This window comes from Mustelus asterias, chromosome 13 (genome assembly GCF_964213995.1).
Source record: "Mustelus asterias chromosome 13, sMusAst1.hap1.1, whole genome shotgun sequence".
NCBI classification, from domain to species: Eukaryota; Metazoa; Chordata; class Chondrichthyes; order Carcharhiniformes; family Triakidae; genus Mustelus; species Mustelus asterias.
Genome location: NC_135813.1, coordinates 53,068,408 through 53,088,361, shown reverse-complemented (window position 1 = coordinate 53,088,361; position 19,954 = coordinate 53,068,408). Strand labels below are relative to the sequence as shown.

General features: G+C 44.6%; 1 protein-coding gene across 6 annotated transcripts in view; it reads right to left on the bottom strand.

Moving 5' to 3' along the window:
- Nucleotides 1-19,954, bottom strand: part of specc1la (sperm antigen with calponin homology and coiled-coil domains 1-like a) — a 364,982-nt gene that overhangs the window by 172,146 nt on the left and 172,882 nt on the right. For 4 of the 6 annotated variants that reach the window (XM_078226760.1, XM_078226763.1, XM_078226762.1 and 1 more), the window contains exons 5-8: nt 15,088-15,295; nt 12,760-12,833; nt 11,257-11,459; nt 3,303-3,466 (exon numbers count right to left, since the gene is read on the bottom strand). In XM_078226760.1, the coding sequence (XP_078082886.1) occupies nt 3,303-3,466; nt 11,257-11,459; nt 12,760-12,833; nt 15,088-15,295 (649 nt within the window). The remainder of the gene's footprint in view (nt 1-3,302; nt 3,467-11,256; nt 11,460-12,759; nt 12,834-15,087; nt 15,296-19,954) is intronic. The other 2 variants (XM_078226764.1, XM_078226765.1) reach the window with 1 other exon arrangement.

The window sequence follows — 19,954 nt, the reverse complement described above, 5'->3', positions numbered from 1 at the left end:
AGATAGGTATATACCAAAGGGCAAGAGTTATAGCTGGGGGAAAGGAAATTATGATGCAATTAGGCGAGATTTAGCTGGCATAGGTTGGGGAAGGAAACTGCAGGGGATGGGCACAATTGTAATGTGGAACTTGTTCAAGGAACAGCTACTACGCGTCCTTGATAAATATGTACCTGTCAGGCAGGGAGGAAGCAGACGTGTGAGGGAACCGTGGTTTACTAAGGAGGTTGAATCTCTTGTGAAGAGGAAGAAGGAGACTTATGTTAAGATGAGACGTGAAGGCTCAGTTAGGACGCTTGAGAGTTACAAGTTAGCCAGGAAGGACCTAAAGAAAGAGTTAAGAAGAGCCAGGAGGGGACATGAGAAGTCTTTGGCAGGTAGGATCAAGGAAAACCCTAAAGCTTTCTATAGGTATGTCAGGAGTAAAAGAATGACTAGGGTAAGATTAGAGCCAGTCAAGGACAGTAAAGGGAAGTTGTGCGTGGAGTCTGAAGAGATAGGAGAGGCACTAAATGAATATTTTTCGTCAGTATTCACTCTGGAGAGGGACAGTGTTGTCGAGGGGAGTACTGAGATGCAGGCTGTTGGACTGGATGGGATTGATGTTCATAAGGAGGAGGTGTTAGCAATTCTGGAAAGGGTAAAAATAGATAAGTCCCCTGGGCCGGATGGAATTTATCCTAGGATTCTCTGGGAGGCTAGGGAGGAGATTGCAGAGCCTTTGGCTTTGATCTTTGTGTCATCATTGTCTACAGGAACAGTGCCAGAAGACTGGAGGATAGCAAATGTTGTCCCCTTGTTCAAGAAGGGGAGTAGGGACAACCCTGGTAATTATAGACTGGTGAGCCTTACTTCTGTTGTGGGCAAAGTATTGGAAAGTATTATAAGAGATAGGATTTATAATCACCTAGAAAGGAATAATTTGATTAGGGATAGTCAGCATGGTTTTGTGAAGGGTAGGTCGTGCCTCACAAACCTTATTGAGTTCTTTGAGAAGGTGACCAAAGAGGTGGATGAGGGTAAAGCGGTTGATGTGGTGTACATGGATTTCAGCAAAGCGTTTGATAAGGTTCCCCATGGTAAGCTTTTGCAGAAAATACGGATACATGGGATTGAGGGTGATTTAGCGGTTTGGATCAGGAATTGGCGAGCTGTAAGAAACCAAAGGGTGGTGGTTGATGGGAAATATTCATCCTGGAGTTCAGTTACTAGTGGTGTGTCGCAGGGATCTGTTTTGGGGCCACTGCTGTTTGTCATTTTTATTAATGACCTGGATGAGGGCGTGGAAGGATGGATTAGTAAATTTGCGGATGACACTAAAGTCGGTGGAGTTATAGACAGTGTGGAGGGAAGTGGCAGGTTACAGAGGGACATAGATAAGCTGCAGAGCTGGGCTGAGAGGTGGCAAATGGAGTTTAATGCGGAAAAGTGTGAGGTGATTCACTTTGGAAGGAGTAACAGGAATACAGAGTACTGGGCTAATGGTAAGATACTTGGTAGTGTGGATGAACAGAGGGATCTGGGTATCCATGTGCATAGATCCCTGAAAGTTGGCACCCAGGTTGATAGGGTTGTTAAGAAGGCGTACGGTGCGTTAGCTTTTATTGGTAGAGGGATTGAGTTTCGGAGCCAGGAGGTCATGCTGCAACTGTACAAAACTCTGGTGCGGCCGCATTTGGAGTATTGCATACAGTTCTGGTCGCCATATTATAGGAAAGATGTGGAAGTGTTGGAAAGGGTGCAGAGGAGATTTACCAGGATGTTGCCTGGTATGGTGGGAAAATCGTATGAGGAAAGGCTGAGGGGCTTGAGGTTGTTTTCGTTAGAGAGAAGAAGGTTAAGAGGTGACTTAATAGAGGCATACAAGATGATCAGAGGATTAGATAGGGTGGATAGTGAGAGCCTTTTTCCTCGGATGGTGTTGGCTAGCACGAGGGGACATAGCTTTAAATTGAGGGGTGAGAGATATAGGACGGATGTTAGAGGTAGGTTCTTTACTCAGAGAGTAGTAAGGGCGTGGAATGCCCTGCCTGCAGCAGTAGTGGACTCGTCAACATTAAGAGCATTCAAATGGTTATTGGATAAACATATGGATGATATTGGAATAGTGTAGATTAGAGGGGCTTCAGATTGGTTCCACTGGTCAGCGCAACATCGAGGGCCGAAGAGCCTGTACTGCGCTGTAATGTTCTATGTTCTATACCCGAGATAAACCTTCTCTGGACTGCCTCCAATGCCGGTGTATCTGTCCTTAGATAAGGGGGGCAAAACTGTTCACAGTATCCCAGATATGGTCCAACTGATGCTTTGTATAGCTTTTGCAAAACTTACTTATTTTTATACTCCATTCCCTTTGAAACCATTTGAGGAATGCAGGGGAAATGGCACAGAAAAGGAGTTGAGGCCAGAATAGATCAGCCATGAAATATGAAGCCATCAGGCAGGAGATTAGAGGCGTAAATTGGAAAGAGGCATTCTCGAGGAAAAGTATTGAAGTAAGGTGGCAGATTTTCAAGGAATGTTTGTCTGGAGTTCTGCATGACAACGTTCCGATGAGACAGGGAGGTGTTGGTAGGTTACGGGAACCGTGGTGCATGAAAGCTGTGCTGAACCTAGTCAAAAAGAAAAGGAAAGCGTACAAAAGGTTCAGAGAGCTCGGCGTTGATAGGGATCTAGATGAGTATACGGCTTGTAGGAAGGGAGTTATGAAAGAAATTAGGAGAGCCAGAAGGGGTCATGAGAAGGCCTTGGCAGGTAAGATTAAGGAGAACCCTAAGGCATTCTATACATATGTGAAGAGTAAAAGGATGAAATGTGAAGGAATAGGACCTATAAAAGGTGAAGGTGAGAAAGTCTGTACAGAACCGGAAGAAATAGCAGAGGTGCGTAATGAATACTTTACCTCGGTATTCATGGTGGAAAAAGACCTGGGTGGTTGTACTACAGGATTGAGGTGGACTGAAAAGATGGAGTATGTGGACATTAAGAAAGAGGATGTGTTGGAAATTTTGAATAGCATCAAGATAGATAAGCCGCCGGGACCGGATTGGATGTACCCCAGGTTACTGTGGGAGGCGAGGGAAGAGATTGCAGTCAACATTGAAGAATTCTGCTTTATCCAATCTGTACAAAATAGTGTCTAAACACAGTGCTGAATATTTCAGGGGGGAAATGCAGAAAATCAAAACAATGCTTTTTGTAATTAAATAGACCCTTCTGAGCTGACCAAAGGGATTTAGTTTCCTTTGAATTCATAAACAATTTAAACATAATTATTTTCTAGTAGAAAATGTCACAGTTACCTTGGGAAGCACTGTCGAAGGATTTAATTAGCGTTTTGACAGTTGGGGATGGTTCAGAGGAGGTGGATGATCTGCGACTCAGGCCCATACCTTGTCTTAAAGCTGCCAGATCTCGCTCAACAGCGTTCATGTAATTGTACATACGCCCCCGCTCTTCATCCTGCCTGAAGATCAAAATTAATGTTACCACTCTGTGCACAAAATATATTGCAGCACATCAAGCACAGTCATCTCTGAACAAACTCTATTACAGTCAATGATGGCTCGGGTCATGTTGCTGACATTAATGCTGAAAATAATTATTTTCTCGTGGTAGGATTTATGTATCAGGATTCCCATGGAGAGTTATCGATTTTAGCTGTATCATAACATGGAAGCAAGCAGAAGCCAGGCTCTTCAAGGTTCCTCCAGTTAGACTTCTTCATGGTTCATCACAATGAAAATTTCTCAGCCATGGCCACTAACTGTTACAGTAAGAACACTGCAATACAGGGTTTTTCTCAAGATGCATAAAACCCTTAAGATCACCCAGCAGGAAAGGCCATTAGAATTCGTTCATATTTTTCATAACCCAACCCCACCTCCTCACCATATTCTTCAATCATCACTTCAAAACCACCAATTACTCTTCAATTCAACTTACACGGTTTCAATGGCCTTTTCTCATTCCACAATCTCATCAGCTGTTTGATGAAAAGGTTCCACATAACTTAGCTTCTCATTCCTAAATTTGTCACATTTAAAATTTTAATCCCATGGTATCAATGTGTGTTTGCCAGAGTGGCCAATTTGCCTGAATCATCTTTGGCAATTCCTTTCAAAGTCTTGAAAATTTTTGTCTTTCAGTTGTTTCAAACATCTTTTTCAAAGTGAACAAGATCAACTGCATGAAACTTCAACTCCTGACACTCAGCATCACTTTGATTAATTTTGTCTATACAATAATAAACATGCAATACTGAACCAGACATGACATACAGACTTAAGAACCATGGTTTGCAAGGTGGCTTTGTAACACAATGCATGATAAATATGGACACTTTACTTATCCATTGTTATTCTTTGGCCACTCAAAGAAAGGTTACAGCACAGAAGGAGGCCATTTGGCCCATGCAAATCCAAGGACACCCAAGTGCCCTTTTCTAATCTTATGGAGCAATAGCTAGTGAGAGAGCCAAATGTGGGTGATCCCTTCTGCCAGCTTGGAGCAGGACCCCTCCATGCTCCTTAACAGCAGCAGGCCAGCCATTCTTGGTTTACACGTCCATCAATACTCTCCTGCATACTGCTCCATTCAGTTCCTCAACTGAGTTATAAAATCATAGAATTATAGAATCCCTATGGTGCAGAGGAGGTCATTTGGCTCATTACGTTGCATCAACACTCCAACAATTTCCAACACTCCAGCGACCCCACGTATTTATTCCTCTAATCCCCCAAACCTACACATCTTGAGACACTAAGGGACAAGATAGCATGGCCAATCAACCTAATCTTCACAGCTTTGGACAATAAGGGGCAATTGTGCATGGCCAATCTATTTAACCTGCACATCTTTGGAGTGTGGGAGGAAACTGGAGCACCCGGGGGAAATCCACGCAGACACGGGGAGAATATGCAGACTCCACACAGACAGTTACCCAAGCCAGAATTGAACCTGGTCCCTGGCACTGTGAGGCAGCAGTGCTAACCACTGCTGGTTCATTTTCAGTGAGGATACTTATCACCTTTCTGTTCCAAAGCACGTCATTTTAGTTAGTTAAGAGTTTAAGTGGGAACCGGAAGTAGGAAGGGAGCGGGGTGATGTAGGAAGGATTTTTGTGGGTTTTTATATAAAAGCTACTTACCTGGGGGGTGGGCTCTCATTGTTCAACTGGAGCAAGAGAGGAGTGTTTGGTGGCTGCAGTTAATAGGGTAAGAGAGCGACTTTAAATCCTTATTTTTTTGCGGGATTTTAGTTAGTTAAGAGTTTAAGTGGGAACCGGAAGTAGGAAGGGAGCGGGGTGATGTGGGAAGGATTTTTGTAGTTTATTTTAGCACGCGAGGTATAAAAAACAGGCCCCTCTAACCAGCGGGCAGCATTGAGAGCGGGCAGCGGAGTGAGCTGGGAGTTGAGCGAGAGCTGTAAGGGCTTTGGCTCGAAGGGCTTAGGCAGAAAGGGCGAGGTGGGGTAACTCTAATTCTTAAGTACGTTTCTCTGTGTTCCTTGAAACAAAAAGGGAAATTCTGAGTGTGAGGCCAGTCTGTTGTTCCCAATGTAGGATGTGGGAGGTCCTGGAGGCTCCTGGCCTCCCGGACGTCCATATCTGTGATGGGTGTGTCGAGCTGCGGTTCCTAAGGGACCGGGTTAGAGAACTGGAACTGCAGCTCGAGGGTCTTCGTCTGGTTAGGGAAAATGAGGTGGTGATAGACAGGAGCTATCAGCAGGTGGTCACAGCAGGGCCACAGGAGGCAGGCAAGTGGGTAACGGCCAGGAGGAGGAAAGCTCGGTTGATAGAGAGTACCCCGGTGGATGTGCCCCTTCACAATAAGTACTCCTGTCTGAGTACTGCTGGGGGGGATAGCCCACCTGGGGGAAGCAGCAGTGGCTGTGTCTCTGGAGCAGAGTCCAGCCCTGTATCTCAGAGGGCTAAAGAAAGGAGGAGGAAGGCAGTATTAATCGGGGACTCAACAGTAAGGGGGTCGGACAGGCGTTTTTGCAGAGGCAGACGGGAGTCTCGGATGGTGGTCTGCCTCCCTGGTGCCGGGATCCGGGATGTCTCTGGTCACGTCCCAGAAATCCTGAGGGGGGAGGGAGAGGAGCCAGAGGTTGTGGTACATATTGGTACCGCTGACATAGGTAGGAAGAGGGGAGGGGTCATGAAAAGAGAATATAGGGAGTTAGGTAGACAGTTGAGAAGGAGGAACGCAAAGGTAGTAATCTCAGGATTACTGCCTGTGCCACGGGAAAGTGAGAGCAGGAATGGAGAGAGGTGGAGGATGAATGCATGGCTGAGGGACTGGAGCAGGGGGCAGGGATTCGGGTTCCTGGATCATTGGGACCTCTTTAGGGGCAGGTGTGACCTGTATAAAAAAGACGGGTGGCACTTGAATCCCAGGGGGACCAATATCCTGGCAGGAAGGTTCGCTAAGGCTACTGGAGAGACTTTAAACCAGAAAGGTTGGGGGGAGGGGATCGAGATGAGGTGACTGGGAGCGAGGAGGATAACCCACAAATAGAGAGGGATTGTAGACAGCGTAAGAGGGAGAATAGACGGGTGATGGAGAAGGGGAGAGCTCAGACCAATGGTTTGAGATGTGTCTAATTTAATGCCAGGAGTGTAGTAAATAAAGTGGATGAGCTTAGAGTGTGGATCGATGCTTGAAAGTGTGATGTGGTGGCCATTACGGAGACTTGGGGACAGGGACAGGACTGGATACTTCAGGTGCCGGGTTTCAGATGTTTCAGAAAGGACAGAGGGGGGGAGGGGGGGGGGGGGGGGGGGAGAGAGAGAGAGAGAGAGAGAGAGAGAGAGAGAGAGAGAGAGAGAGAGAGAGAGAGAGATCAGGGATAGTGTCGGGGATAGTGTCACAGCTGTAGAGAAGGTGGACGCCGTGGAGGGGTTGTCTACGGAGTCTCTGTGGGTGGAGGTTCGGAGCGGGAAGGGGTCGATAACTTTGCTGGGTGTTTTCTATAGGCCGCCCAATAGTAACAGGGCTGTTGAGGAGCAGATAGGGAAACAGATCCTGGAGAGATGTAGTAATAACAGGGTTGGCGTGATGGGAGACTTTAATTTCCCAAACATCGATTGGAATATCCCTAGGGTAAGGGGTTTGGATGGGAAGGAGTTTGTGAGGTGTGTTCAGGAGGGTTTCCTGACACAGCATGTGGATAAGCCTACAAGAGGAGAGGTTGTACTCGATCTGGTACTGGCTAATAAGCCTGGACAGGTGTCGGATCTCTCAGTGGGGGAGCATCTTGGGGATAGTGATCATAACTCTATCTCCTTTACGCTAACATTGGAAAGAGATAGGATCAGGCAAGCTAGGAAAGTGTTTATCTGGAGTAAGGGGAAATATGAAGCCATCAGGCAGGGGATTAGAGACGTAAATTGGAAGGAGGCATTCTCGAGGGAAAGTACTGAAGTAAGGTGGCAGATTTTCAAGGAATGTTTGTCTGGAGTTCTACATGACAACGTTCCGATGAGACAGGGAGGTTTTGGTAGGTTACGGGAACCGTGGTGCACGAAAGCTGTGCTGAACCTAGTCAAAAGGAAAAGGAAAGCGTACAATAGGTTCAGAGAGCTAGGCGATGATGGGGATCTAGATGAGTATACGGCTTGTAGGAAGGGACTTAAGAAGGAAATTAGGAAAGCCAGAAGGGGTCACGAGAAGGCCTTGGCAGGTAAGATTAAGGAGAACCCTAAGGAGTTCTATAAATATGTGAAGAGTAAAAGGATGAGACGTGAAGGAATAGGACCTATAAAATATGAAGGTGAGAAAGTCTGTACGGAACCGGAAGAAATAGCAGAGGTGCTTAATGAATACTTTACCTTGGTATTCATGGTGGAAAAAGACCTGGGTGGTTGTACTACAGGATTGCGGCGGACTGAGAAGATCGAGTTTGTCGACATTAAGAACGAGGATGTGTTGGAAATTTTGAATAGCATCAAGATAGATAAGTCGCCGGGACCGGATGGGATATACCCAAGGTTACTGTGGGAGGCGAGGGAAGAGATTGCAGAGCCTCTGGCGATGACCTTTGCGTCGCCGATGGAGACGGGAGAGGTTCCGGAGGATTGCGGATGTGGTTCCTATATTCAAGAAATGGAATAGGGATAGCCCAGGAAATTACCGACCGGTGAGTCTAACCTCAGTGGTTGGTAAGTTGATGGAGAAGATCCTGAGGGACAGGATTTATGAACATTTAGAGAAGTTTAGTATGCTCAAAAGTAGTCAGCACAGCTTTGTCAAAGGCAAATCGTGCCTTACGAGCCTGGTGGAGTTCTTTGAAAATGTGACTAAACACATTGACGAAGGAAAAGTGGTAGATGTGGTTTACATGGACTTCAGCAAGGCGTTCGATAAGGTCCCCCATGCAAGACTTCTCGAGGAAGTGAGAGGGCATGGGATCCAAGGGGCTGTTGCCTTGTGGATCCAGAACTGGCTTGCCTGCAGAAGGCAGCGAGTGGTTGTAGATGGGTCTTTTTCTGAATGGAGGTTGGTCACCAGTGGAGTGCCCCAGGGATCTGTTCTGTGACCCTTGCTGTTTGTCATTTTCATAAATGACCTGGATGAGGAAGTGGAGGGATGGGTTGGTAAGTTTGCCGACGACACGAAGGTTGGTGGTGTTGTGGATAGTTTGGAGGGATGTCAGAAGCTGCAGCGTGACATAGATAGGATGCAAGACTGGGCGGAGAAGTGGCAGATGGACTTCAACCCAGATAAATGTGTAGTGGTCCATTTTGGCAGATTAAATGGGATGAAGGAGTATAATATCAAGGGTAAGACTCTTAGCAGTGTAGAGGATCAGAAGGACCTTGGGGTCCGGGTCTTAAATCGGCCTCGCAGGTAGAGGAGGTGGTTAAGAAGGCGTATGGTGTGCTGGCCTTCATCAATCGAGGGATTGAGTTTAGGAGCCGGGAGATAATCTTGCAGCTTTATAAGACCCGCGTCAGACCCCACTTGGAGTACTGTGCTCAGTTCTGGTCGCCTCATTACAGGAAGGATGTGGAAAAGATTGAAAGGGTGCAGAGGAGATTTACAAGGATGTTGCCTGGATTGGGTGGCATGCCTTATGACGATAGGTTGAGGGAGCTCGGTCTTTTCTCCTTGGAGAGACGAAGGATGAGACGTGACCTGATAGAGGTGTACAAGATGTTGAGAGGTATAGATCGGGTGGATTCTCAGAGGCTTTTTCCCAGGGCTGAAATGGCTGCTACGAGAGGACACAGGTTTAAGGTGCTGGGGAGTAGGTACAGAGGAGATGTCAGGGGTAAGTTTTTCACACAGAGGGTGGTGGGTGAGTGGAATCAGCTGCTGTCAATGGTGGTGGAGGCAAACTCGATAGGGTCCTTTAAGAGACTTCTGGATGAGTACATGGGACTTAATAGGATTGAGGGTATAGGTAAGCCTATATATAAGCCTAGGTAGGTAGGGACATGACCGGTGCAACTTGTGGGCCGAAGGGCCTGTTTGTGCTGTAGTTTTTCTATGTTCTATACACCATGGGAAGATTCCCAGACTCCACAATTACAATTGAATGACTAGAATTTTCCCATTTGGTTATCCTTGAAGTATTTTTTATGGCTTCTCCTGCCCTCTACATTCATCCACCATACAGAAACGACGTCTGGAATTCTCCAGTTTCGTACACCCTGCTACCACTGCCAGTGAAAACGGAGAATTTGGTGTCAACCAAATCTCCATTACCAGCAGTGGGGTGGGAGAATCCCAGTCGCGGGTAAGGTTGGAGAATTCCGGCCGTTGTCTAGTTCATTGGAGTTACATCAATGTAACCATAATCCCTCCCGAGTAAAAGATCCTTCCTGAGTTTGTTTTCAGGAATTGCACACTTCATTAGATAGAATCTGACCAGCACCTTATGCAACAGCAGAAATGTTTTTGATTTATTCTGCATTATTGTACTTCCCATTTAAAAAGAAAACTGTATGCAAACATTGGGCAATGGTTTCATAAGATTTATCTAGACCCACTTTCTAATATAGACCATGTATCACTGTTCCACGTTGGAACCATCGTTTCAACACTAATTATTTACCCACAATGAACTATAAAATTAATCTCAATGTCTGGATAACCCAGAGATCCGATCCCTCTGCAAATGTTTGTATGATTCCTACTTGTTTCAGTCTGCCTGCAAAATTTCAAATCAGCTGCAAACTTGAAGATTTTATAAACGATCCTGTTACACAAGAAGAATGATCTGGCATGGAGTTGCAAATGTAAACTGATAAGCATATCTCAACCGAACTAAAATCGCTTCTCGGCCTTTTGGCTAAGATCAAGTGTGGTTATGCGGATGCTGCACTTGGTTGAGGTCATTGGGTTGCATTGAAGCTTCATATGTTTCATATGAAGCAATTTTTAAAAGCGGTATCTCGGCCTTATGGCTGGGATGCAGATGAGCTCAAGTCTTGGAGGAGGAATTGCTTTCCCTCCCCGATCGGCTTGGCTCATGTAGATCAGGCCCAGGACAGGGTAAATGGTCGCTTGCCCTGTCTTGCCGGCCTGGATCGGAGATGTCTCGACTTGTTGAGACTCTGAATTGGATTTGATTGAGTTGGAAAAGTATAAAAAAAAACAATTATGTGACCTCAGATTATGCTCACTTGTTGCAAATTAAGTTTCTGTTCTTAAAGGGGCAGGAAACATTGCTCCACCTTAGCAGCAGGGTAATATCCTGGATAATCCACAGCACAACACTTGTGTATATTGTGAGTAATACCAGGAGCTGCATATAAATGTTTGAAAAATCTCCCTCCTACCTCCATTTATGACTCCTATTTCGGTTTTTGAAGTTGATTTTGTGTTTAGCACCAACTTTACTTCCCATTTCATAAGCTGCTACAGTGAATAACTCCTTGGTAGAGACTTTTGAAAAATCAAAACTTATCAGCAGCAACCCCCCCCCCCCCCCCCATTATGACAGTAGTCATTCATCCCTGAATTTATGTTGTCCTTTAACCTTCTAATTTCAAGTGTTCATTATCAGATTTCTCAAAATCGTTTCAACGTGTTTCCCTGCAACTTCTATTAAATTTACTAACTAATAGCTTAGTATATCCAGATACAACCTCAGGTTTCTCTTTTTATCCCAAGTCCTGCTTTCGTCCTATCCTTCCATGTTTGTTCTAGGTCCCTACCTCAGTGCACCAATAAAAATGGTCAACTGTACATAATGACAGAGCATTCACCTAGCTGAGGATGTAGCTCGAGCTAATGTACAACGTACCAAGTCACATCACAACATCCCACGTACTTGCGTGTCTTCACTTCCTCTAATTCTTTGGTGAGCTTTTCAGTTTTTTCTATTGATTCCTGAAGTCTGCGTCTCAGGTCACTGATTTCCTCCTGCGCCTCAGATTTAATATCATTTGCGATAACAACTGCAGTCTGGAGGTCAGCCTGAAACTGTCGCCACTCAGCTGACTCCTCCTATTTTTAAGAAATATTTTGTTTCAAATTAAATCATAATGTTACGTTGTGAGGTTCCATAAAGACAGGACAACAAAACAAAGTTAAATTTTCGAGGAATCTGAGTTGTGAATGTTTGTCCTTTAGAAATGGGTTGAGGTTTACCTAACCCATTTCACTCTCTTGAAGGACCATCTTCACTTTACACTTGCCAACTCTCACTCATTACTCAGCAATAAACACAATCATCCACACCCAAACATCAGTTGTCCATTGGTTGGCTGTGACAGCATTAAAGGCACCACAAGGGAAACCAGAGTCCAGGCAGAAAACATTCTGCCATTGTCCCCTTAGACTTTTCCTGGTTTACAAAAGCCTTCCAAGTGTTATAGGCAAAATGTTTTGGCCAGTATCTCTTCAACACTACAGGCTTGAGCTGAGTCAGTCCCTTGCAGTCTGTCTCACACTCATGAGTTTAGTATATTTGGTGCTTTTCTCAGTTATACAGTCGCTTTTGAGTCAATGCATGAAAAGCTCAACAACTTTGCAAAAGCATAGGTATAGCTCCATCCTTATAAGTTTCTCACCCTTAACTAATATAATAATGCACTCAAATTAACAACTGAAAGAACATTGAATATGGATGGCACAGTGGTTAGCACTGCTGCCTCACAGCACCAGAGACCCACTTTCAGTTCCAGCCTAGGGTCACTGTCTGTATGGAGTTTGCATGTTTTCCTCTCGTCTGGTTTCCTCTGGGTGCTCCGGTTTCCTCCCAGAGTCCAAAGATTTGCAGGGTAGATGGATTGACAATGGTAAATTGCCCCTTTGTGTCAGGGGACGAGCAGGGTGAATAGGTGGGGTTACGGGGATAAGGGCTGGGTGGGATTGTTGTTGGTGCAGGTTCGATGGGCCAGATGGCCTCCTTTTGCACTGTAGGGATTCTATTAACACATCATCAATGCTCGAGTATACTAGCAGAATGCAACTCCCCACTTCCGACAGATCATCTGGAATAGGCATTAAACCCTGAAAGTGGGAAACTTCATAAAGAAAGAGTTGCAACAAAATTAACCCCAAACCATCCTCACATACCTTCTCCTGTACCAGTAAGAATGGTGCATGGCATCAGGGAATGGGGGATGAAATCAGCCAAGGGGTTTAGTTAGATCATCAAGAAAGTTGGATAGAAAGAAGTATCCAAGGTGTTTGGTTTTTACTTTAGCCATTATTTAAATAATTATCTTCTGAGAAAGGACTTAGCTACAATCACGTTGAAAAATCGCAAATTGAATAACTCTCAGTAAAAGAAACAACTTACCCTTAACCTCCTGTTTAGGATTTTGGTTTCTCTGTCCATGTCATGTTTCTGATCTTGAAGCTTTTTAACAGAGTCTGTGGAGACGAAGAACCGCAATAAACATCAACGTTAGAAACTTTCATCCAGCTACAACCTGGAGGGAAGAATTGAAGTTGACCCTCAAGCAGAGGCTGTTTTGTCACAGCCCTCCCCCTCTGATTATCTCAGTCCACGGGTAGGTGGATCCACAGCCTTCAGTTGCTTCTCTGGCTGCCAACTATCCCACTACTCCCAGATCATAGGAATCCCCTGACACAGTGAGCTTGCACATGGACAATGGGACAGAACACGTTCTGAGTGAGACATAGCCAGAGTGAGTGTGGGAAGAGGCAATTTGGAGCACAGTGGGAATTGGGCAGAGGGGAAGGAGTGCTCTTTGTATTTTTTCTTTGCTTTCCAAGTTCTTAAATCTTCAGAGAGTGGTCTTGCCATGCTACAGCAGTAGAGGCTACAAGGGAGAGCGCTGATTGGTAAGGAGTGGGTAAGGTCGGGTAAGTATTTACTGCTTTTATCACTTATAGTTTGTAATCTCTTTTTGTGTTTATAGTTTGTACATTCTGTAGCAACAAGGATCATGAAAGAAAGGCCCTAGAGTAATCGATTTAAAAGGTTTAATTTAAAGGGGTAATCATAGCAGGAGAGCTCAGGGACATGGTGTGCTCCTCGTGCTGCAGGTGGGAAGCCGAGCACAGTTCCAGTGCCCAAGGCCAGCATGTATGCAGCAAGAGAATGATTTTCCCAACACCCAAGATTCCCAAATCCTGGGACCAGCTTCAACACCCTTCTCACCACTTCCAAACCGCCTGTCCATACTCCTAATACCCACAGTTCCCCCCCAAAAGACATACACCCACTGCCCACAACAACTGCGCCCCCACCCTCCAACCCGTGACCTCTACCACCTAGAACAACAAAAGCAGCAGACACATGGCAACACCAACAACTGCAAGTTCTCCTCCAAGCCAAACACCACCTTGACTTGGTAATATTTTGCCATTCCTTAACTGTTACTGGGTCAAAATTCTTGAATAACTTAACAGCACTGTGGGTATACCTACATCACATGGACTGCAGAATTTCAAGGAGACAGCTCACCACCATCTTCTCAAGGACAATTAGGGACGGGGCAACAAATGCTAGTCTGGTCAGCATCTCTCAACCCGTGAAAGATTGAATGAAAAGTCTGGGCTTTCCACCAGCTGAAATAGAGCAACCACATAAAGACTGCAAAGCTTTCGAAGCTTTTCTTTAAATGGTGCTAATGAATGTTAGGGAAAACAGAATACATTATACTTATATGACTGAGATACATTAGGCTGAATGAGGAATCCGAATTAAGTGTCAGGGTCCAAGAGCCACAGCATTGTGGAATATAAACGTGTAGTGAAGTTTGAACAGATTCCAGTGCAGCTTTTTAAACCAGCCTGCTTAATAGCAGTCTTCCCCCACTGGAGGGCGTTAATTCACTTTGAAACTCAGACATGTGCACTTCACCCAGTGTCAAACTGCAGTAACTTGCAACTGCAATAATGTCGTCCCACTTCCGCATTCATCTATTTATGTTTCTTTTCACCATTTTATATGGAGAATGAACAGTCAGAATAAACTAGATCTCAGAAATAAGGTGCTCCCTTCTCAACAACGAACGAATAGCACAATGAAGTAACAGAAGGCTTGGTCCTGTTATCAGTACAGTGGATCACCTTAGAGCAAGATCATCAACAACATAAACATAGAATAAGCTTCAGGGGAGAGGTGGAAGTGAAATGTTTTGTGTGCGCACTTACCACCCTGTCCTACAACACTTCATTTAACATTTTACTGCCACAATTAAATATACTTGTTAATTTGAATTGAGTGAATCTTTCAAGGTTGTCCTTCAGGATCTGCTCACTGACCTGTGACCTTTCATTTATGCGTATAAGGCAACAGAACTATTCCGACAGTACCATCCAGCTTGTATCCTGTTCTCTGCTTCTTGCTTGCTGCCTCCTAATGATTGTCACTTTCCCACATCAATCTCCTTCAGAAAGTGGTGTCCCTCCTATGTAACCCTAAACTGATGCTTGGAATTCCATGCTCAAACTCAAGTCCATAAAGAATCTAATTTATCGTACTGTGGAATGCTTATCAGAATTCAAATGGATGTGATACAAAAATTGCAAACTTGTATTTCCAGAAACGCAAAGAAACCAGCTACTGAGCAGAAATAGAATTTGTACAAAGATACTTCAACTGCAACTCAGCACAGCACATACAAGCCAGAAATGAAGGTCCCACTGCACTTACTCTCCAGGTCTGAGATGATGAGGTTGTCATGGAGTTTGACCGTTCGATGCTGCTCCACTTCATCTTCTAATTCAAAAATGGTCTCTTTCATGTCATTTATCTCAGTTTCTTTCTCTTCCAGTTCAGCTCGTTGTTTATCCACGTTCAGGTTAAGGTCATCTATCTGCTTTTTGGCTTCTTCCTGGAAGATTCTATATTCATCTTCAACCTGAAACACAGGGAATACAACAAGTGAGAAAGTACCATGTTTACATCGCAGGGAACACATACTGCAGCCAGTAAGTAATACAGGTGCAGTTTGGAAAGGACACAGAGAAAGGTTAAAAAAAGAGCCAAATAATTCAGATATAATCGAAGAACAAAGAACAGTTGCAAGTTACTTCAAGAAGGGGAATAGGGATAGCCCAGGAAATTACCGACCGGTGAGTCTAACCTGAGTGGTTGGTAAGCTGATGGAGAAGATCCTGAGAGGTTAGAGAGGTTTAGTATGCTCAAGAATACTCAGCATGGCTTTGTCAAAGGCAGATCGTGCCTTACGAGCCTGGTGGAGTTCTTCGAAAATGTGACTAAACACATTGACGAAGGGAAAGCGGTAGATGTGGTTTATATGGATTTTAGCAAGGTGTTCGATAAGGCTCCCCATGCAAGGCTTCTCAAAAAAGTGAGAGGGCATGGGATCCAAGGGGCTGCTGCCCTGTGGATCCAGAACTGGCTTGCTCAAAGGAGGCAGAGAGTGGGTATAGATGGGTCTTTTTCTAAATGGAGGTCGGTCACCAGTGGTGTGCCCCAGGGATCTGTTCTGGGACCCTTGCTGTTTGTCATTTTCATAAATGACCTGGATGAGGAAGTGGAGGGATGGGTTGGTCAGTTTGCTGACGACACAAAGGTTGGTGGGGTTGTTGGTAGTCTGGAGGGATGTCAGAAGTTACAGAGGGACATAGATAGGATGCAAGACTGGGCGGACAAGTGGCAGATAGACTTCAACCCAGATAAATGCGTCGTGGTCCATTTTGGCAGGTCGAATGGGATGAAGGAGTACAATATAAAGGGAAAGACTCTTAGTACGGTAAAGGATCAGAAGGACCTTGGGGTCCAGGTTCATAGGACTCTAAAACGGCCCCGCAGGTGGAGGAGGTGGTTAAGAAGGCGTATGGTGTGCTGGCCTTTATCAATCGAGGGATTGAGTTTAGGAGTCCGGGGATAATGATGCAGCTTTATAAGACCCTCATCAGACCCCACTTGGAGTACTGTGCTCAGTTCTGGTCGCCTCATTACAGGAAGGATGTGGAAAAGATTGAAAGGGTGCAGAGGAGATTTACAAGGATGTTGCCTGGATTGAGTGGCATGCCTTATGAGGATAGGCTGAGGGAGCTCGGTCTTTTCTCCTTGGAGAGACGTAGGATGAGAGGAGACCTAATAGAGGTATATAAGATGTTGAGAGGCATGGATCGGGCAGACTCTCAGAGGCTTTTTCCAGGGTGGAAATGGCTGCTACGAGGGGACACAGGTTTAAGGTGCTGGGGGGTAGGTACAGGGGAAATGTTAGGGGGAAGTTTTTCACACAGAGGGTGGTGGGCGAGTGGAATCGGCTGCCGTCAGTGGTGGTGGAGGCAAACTCAATAGGGTCTTTTAAGAGACTCCTGGATGAGTACATGGGACTTAATAGGATGGAGGGTTATAGGAAGGCCCAAAAGGTAGGGATATGTTCGGCACAACTTGTGGGGCCGAAGGGCCTGTTTTGTGCTGTAGTTTTCTATGTTTCTATGTAACAATACAGCACAGGAACAGGCCCTTCAGCCCTCCAAGCCTGCACCGCTCATGTGTTCCTAACTAGACCATCCGTTCGTATCCCTCTATTCCCAGTCTGTTCATGATCATAAATAAGTTAGCTTCAAAACTCAGGTGGATTAGGATCACAACTGGCACACAACACTTATCCCCTCACCAATAACACAAACAGATGATCTGGTCATTTATCTGTTGAAAACTGTGTTGATTTTCAAACACTACAACAGTGATGACACTTAGTTAGCTTAAAGCACTTCAGGCCATCCTGAGGTGGTGAATAGTTCGGAATAAATACAGGTATTTTCCTCTTCTTTAACATCAGCAACTTCAAATCAAATCAATATCTTTCCTCGTGTCTCTTCCCATAACAGATTAGTAACAAAAGGACCCCTCAGGTAAACCATCCATGTTCAGAAAATATTCATTTCCCCATGGCCTACTTTTATCATAATCCTTTTGACACCATGAGTAAGATTTTCAACTTCCTGGGCATGGATAGAACTGGCGCCATATTGATTATAGAAAGCATTTATATCCATCCATCCATTACCAGTTTACTCCCAGGTTCCAAATGATCTATCCCCACTTCTTCACATTTGTTAGCATTTTCTTGCAGATTTAATCACTCCAAAGAGCCATGCACAATTTGTCCTCTGATGGATGAGGAGACCTTCAAGGAGGAGATGGCTTAAGTACAGACAAAACACATTGCCACAAAGGGTTAAAGGAAGGGCATCCAAAGCTAGAGTTCCCTGAATGACTAACACTAGAGATTAAAATAAAACAGCAAAGGGATTCTAGTGATAAATAGCAAGTTGATAATACAGTTGAAAATCAAGCTGAACATAGAAAGTACAGGGATGAACTGAGAAAGGAAATTGGAGGGGCAAAGATTGATTGAGAATGGGTTAGTGGGCAACATCAATTTATTTTAAACTTTAGTGATCCTTTGATCGATAGTTGAAGAAAGGGTGGGGCCGATTAGGAATGGAAACAGAAATTACCTTGTAAAGACAAGAGTGTGGCTCAGATACTGAATGAATACTTCACTTCACATCTATCTTCATAAAAGAGGACACTGCAATAATGTAGCAATAACGGAAGAGGTAGTCAAGAAATTAAATAGAAATAAAAATATATAAACAGGAGGTGATTAAAAGGTTGGCAGCCCTCAAAGTTGTCTGCTCCAGATGGGATACAGCCTAAGACTGTAGCACAGTGGTTAGCACTGCTGCTTCACAGCTCCAGGATCCTGGGTTCGATTCCCGGCTCGGGTCACTGTCTGTGTGGAGTTTGCACGTTCTCCTCGTGTCTGCGTGGGTTTCCTCCGGGTGCTCCGGTTTCCTCCCACAGTCCAAAGATGTGCGGGTTAGGTTGATTGGCCAGGTTAAAAATTGCCCCTTAGAGTCCTGAGATGCGTAGGTTAGAGGGATTAGCGGGTAAATATGTAGGGGTAGGGCCTGGGTAGGATTGTGGTCGGTGCAGACTCGATGGGCCGAATGGCCTCCTTCTGCACTGTAGGGTTTCTATGAGGGTTTCTAAGACATTGAGACCAAGAGTGAAAGTTGTGGAGCCTCTGGTCACATTCTACCAATCCTCCTTAGATAAGGGTCAGAGTACAGGAGGATTGCAAACAGCTCCCTTATTTTAAAACGAGGAGGAAGATAAATCAGAAGTTACAGCCTAACACTCACACTGCAAAATCCTTTAGAGACAATAACCTGAAAAAAAATGAGTTGTCACCTGGGAAAACACCTGGATTAGTCATGGACAACCAGCAGAGATTTGATAAAAGAATGTCGTTGGACTAACTTGATTGAGCTCTTTGATGAAGTAACAGAATATCAAAGAGAATTGTGCAGCTGTGTCTGTGGACTTTCATAAGCATCTATTATGAAATGTGATGTCAAAGACATGCTAGCAAAACTGACACCAATTGAATAAAGGGACAGTGGCAGCATGGATACAAAATTAGCTAAGAGACAGAAAAGTAGTGGTGAATTGTTCTTTTTCAAACCCAGTAGGGGAAGGGAACGAGTGTTCCTTACAGGTCAGATTTCAGACCACTGCTTTGAAATAGATTCATAACCTGGGCTTGGGTATACTGGACATCATTTCAAACTTTGCAGATAAAATGAAACTTGGAGAAGTATAAACCGTGAGGAGAATAACAACAGACTTCAAGAAGACATAAACAGGTTGGTGAAATGGACAGGCATGTGGCAGATGAATTTGAATGCAGCTGTATGACTTGGTAGGAAGAATGGGAAAAGTCAACATGAACTAAATGGTACAATTTTAAAGGTACAAGAACAAACTGACTCAATGTGATATGAATGTTATTTTTGAAAATATTTTGGGGGAATTATTATCCCGTAAAGAAGTCTGTGTAGGTGTGTGTGTAGATGATTTGATTAAGCTGGAGAAGAGTCAACTTGTCTGAAGAATGGGATGGAAAGGGGTAGAGATTCTAAATGTGTGCATTTGTAATGAAGCTATGGTCAAGTGCATATGTAAGTAAAGTTTAGAAATTTGCATAAGGAGATATTAAGGGATTTGGTCTATCAGCTGTTAAATTTCAACAGGGAATAAAAACTGCTTTCACAGTTTGCAACGGTTTTGTAAGTAGACGAGGAACGGTTATTAAATTTTATTTGATCCAAAAAGTGGCTGCAGAAGGAAACCATGAAGAATGAATTTTACTGACCTGCCCTGCCCCCACCCGGCCTACCCCTTCCCCCAGGGAATCGAAGTGGGCAAGAGACAGACCATGGAAAGGTCCGTTGACCTTGGGCAGGATTTTACTGTTTCGGGACGAGCAAGGCCATAAAATCCTACCCGAAAGACTTTTATATTTTTATACTTTGGAAAAGTTAAATTCAAATGGGGCTGAGGACAACCAAATTGCAGATGAAAGGATAAAAAGATGCTCAAGGAAAGATGCTGGGCTGAGTTGTGTTGGCTGCATGGGGAAGATCTTCTGGGAACAGCTCTGTGCTGGGTGGAGGTGTGAAATTTGAATCAGCCACCCAGTCAAGCTAGAAAAGTCTTGGGCTGCAAAAAGCAGTATCGTTTCTGA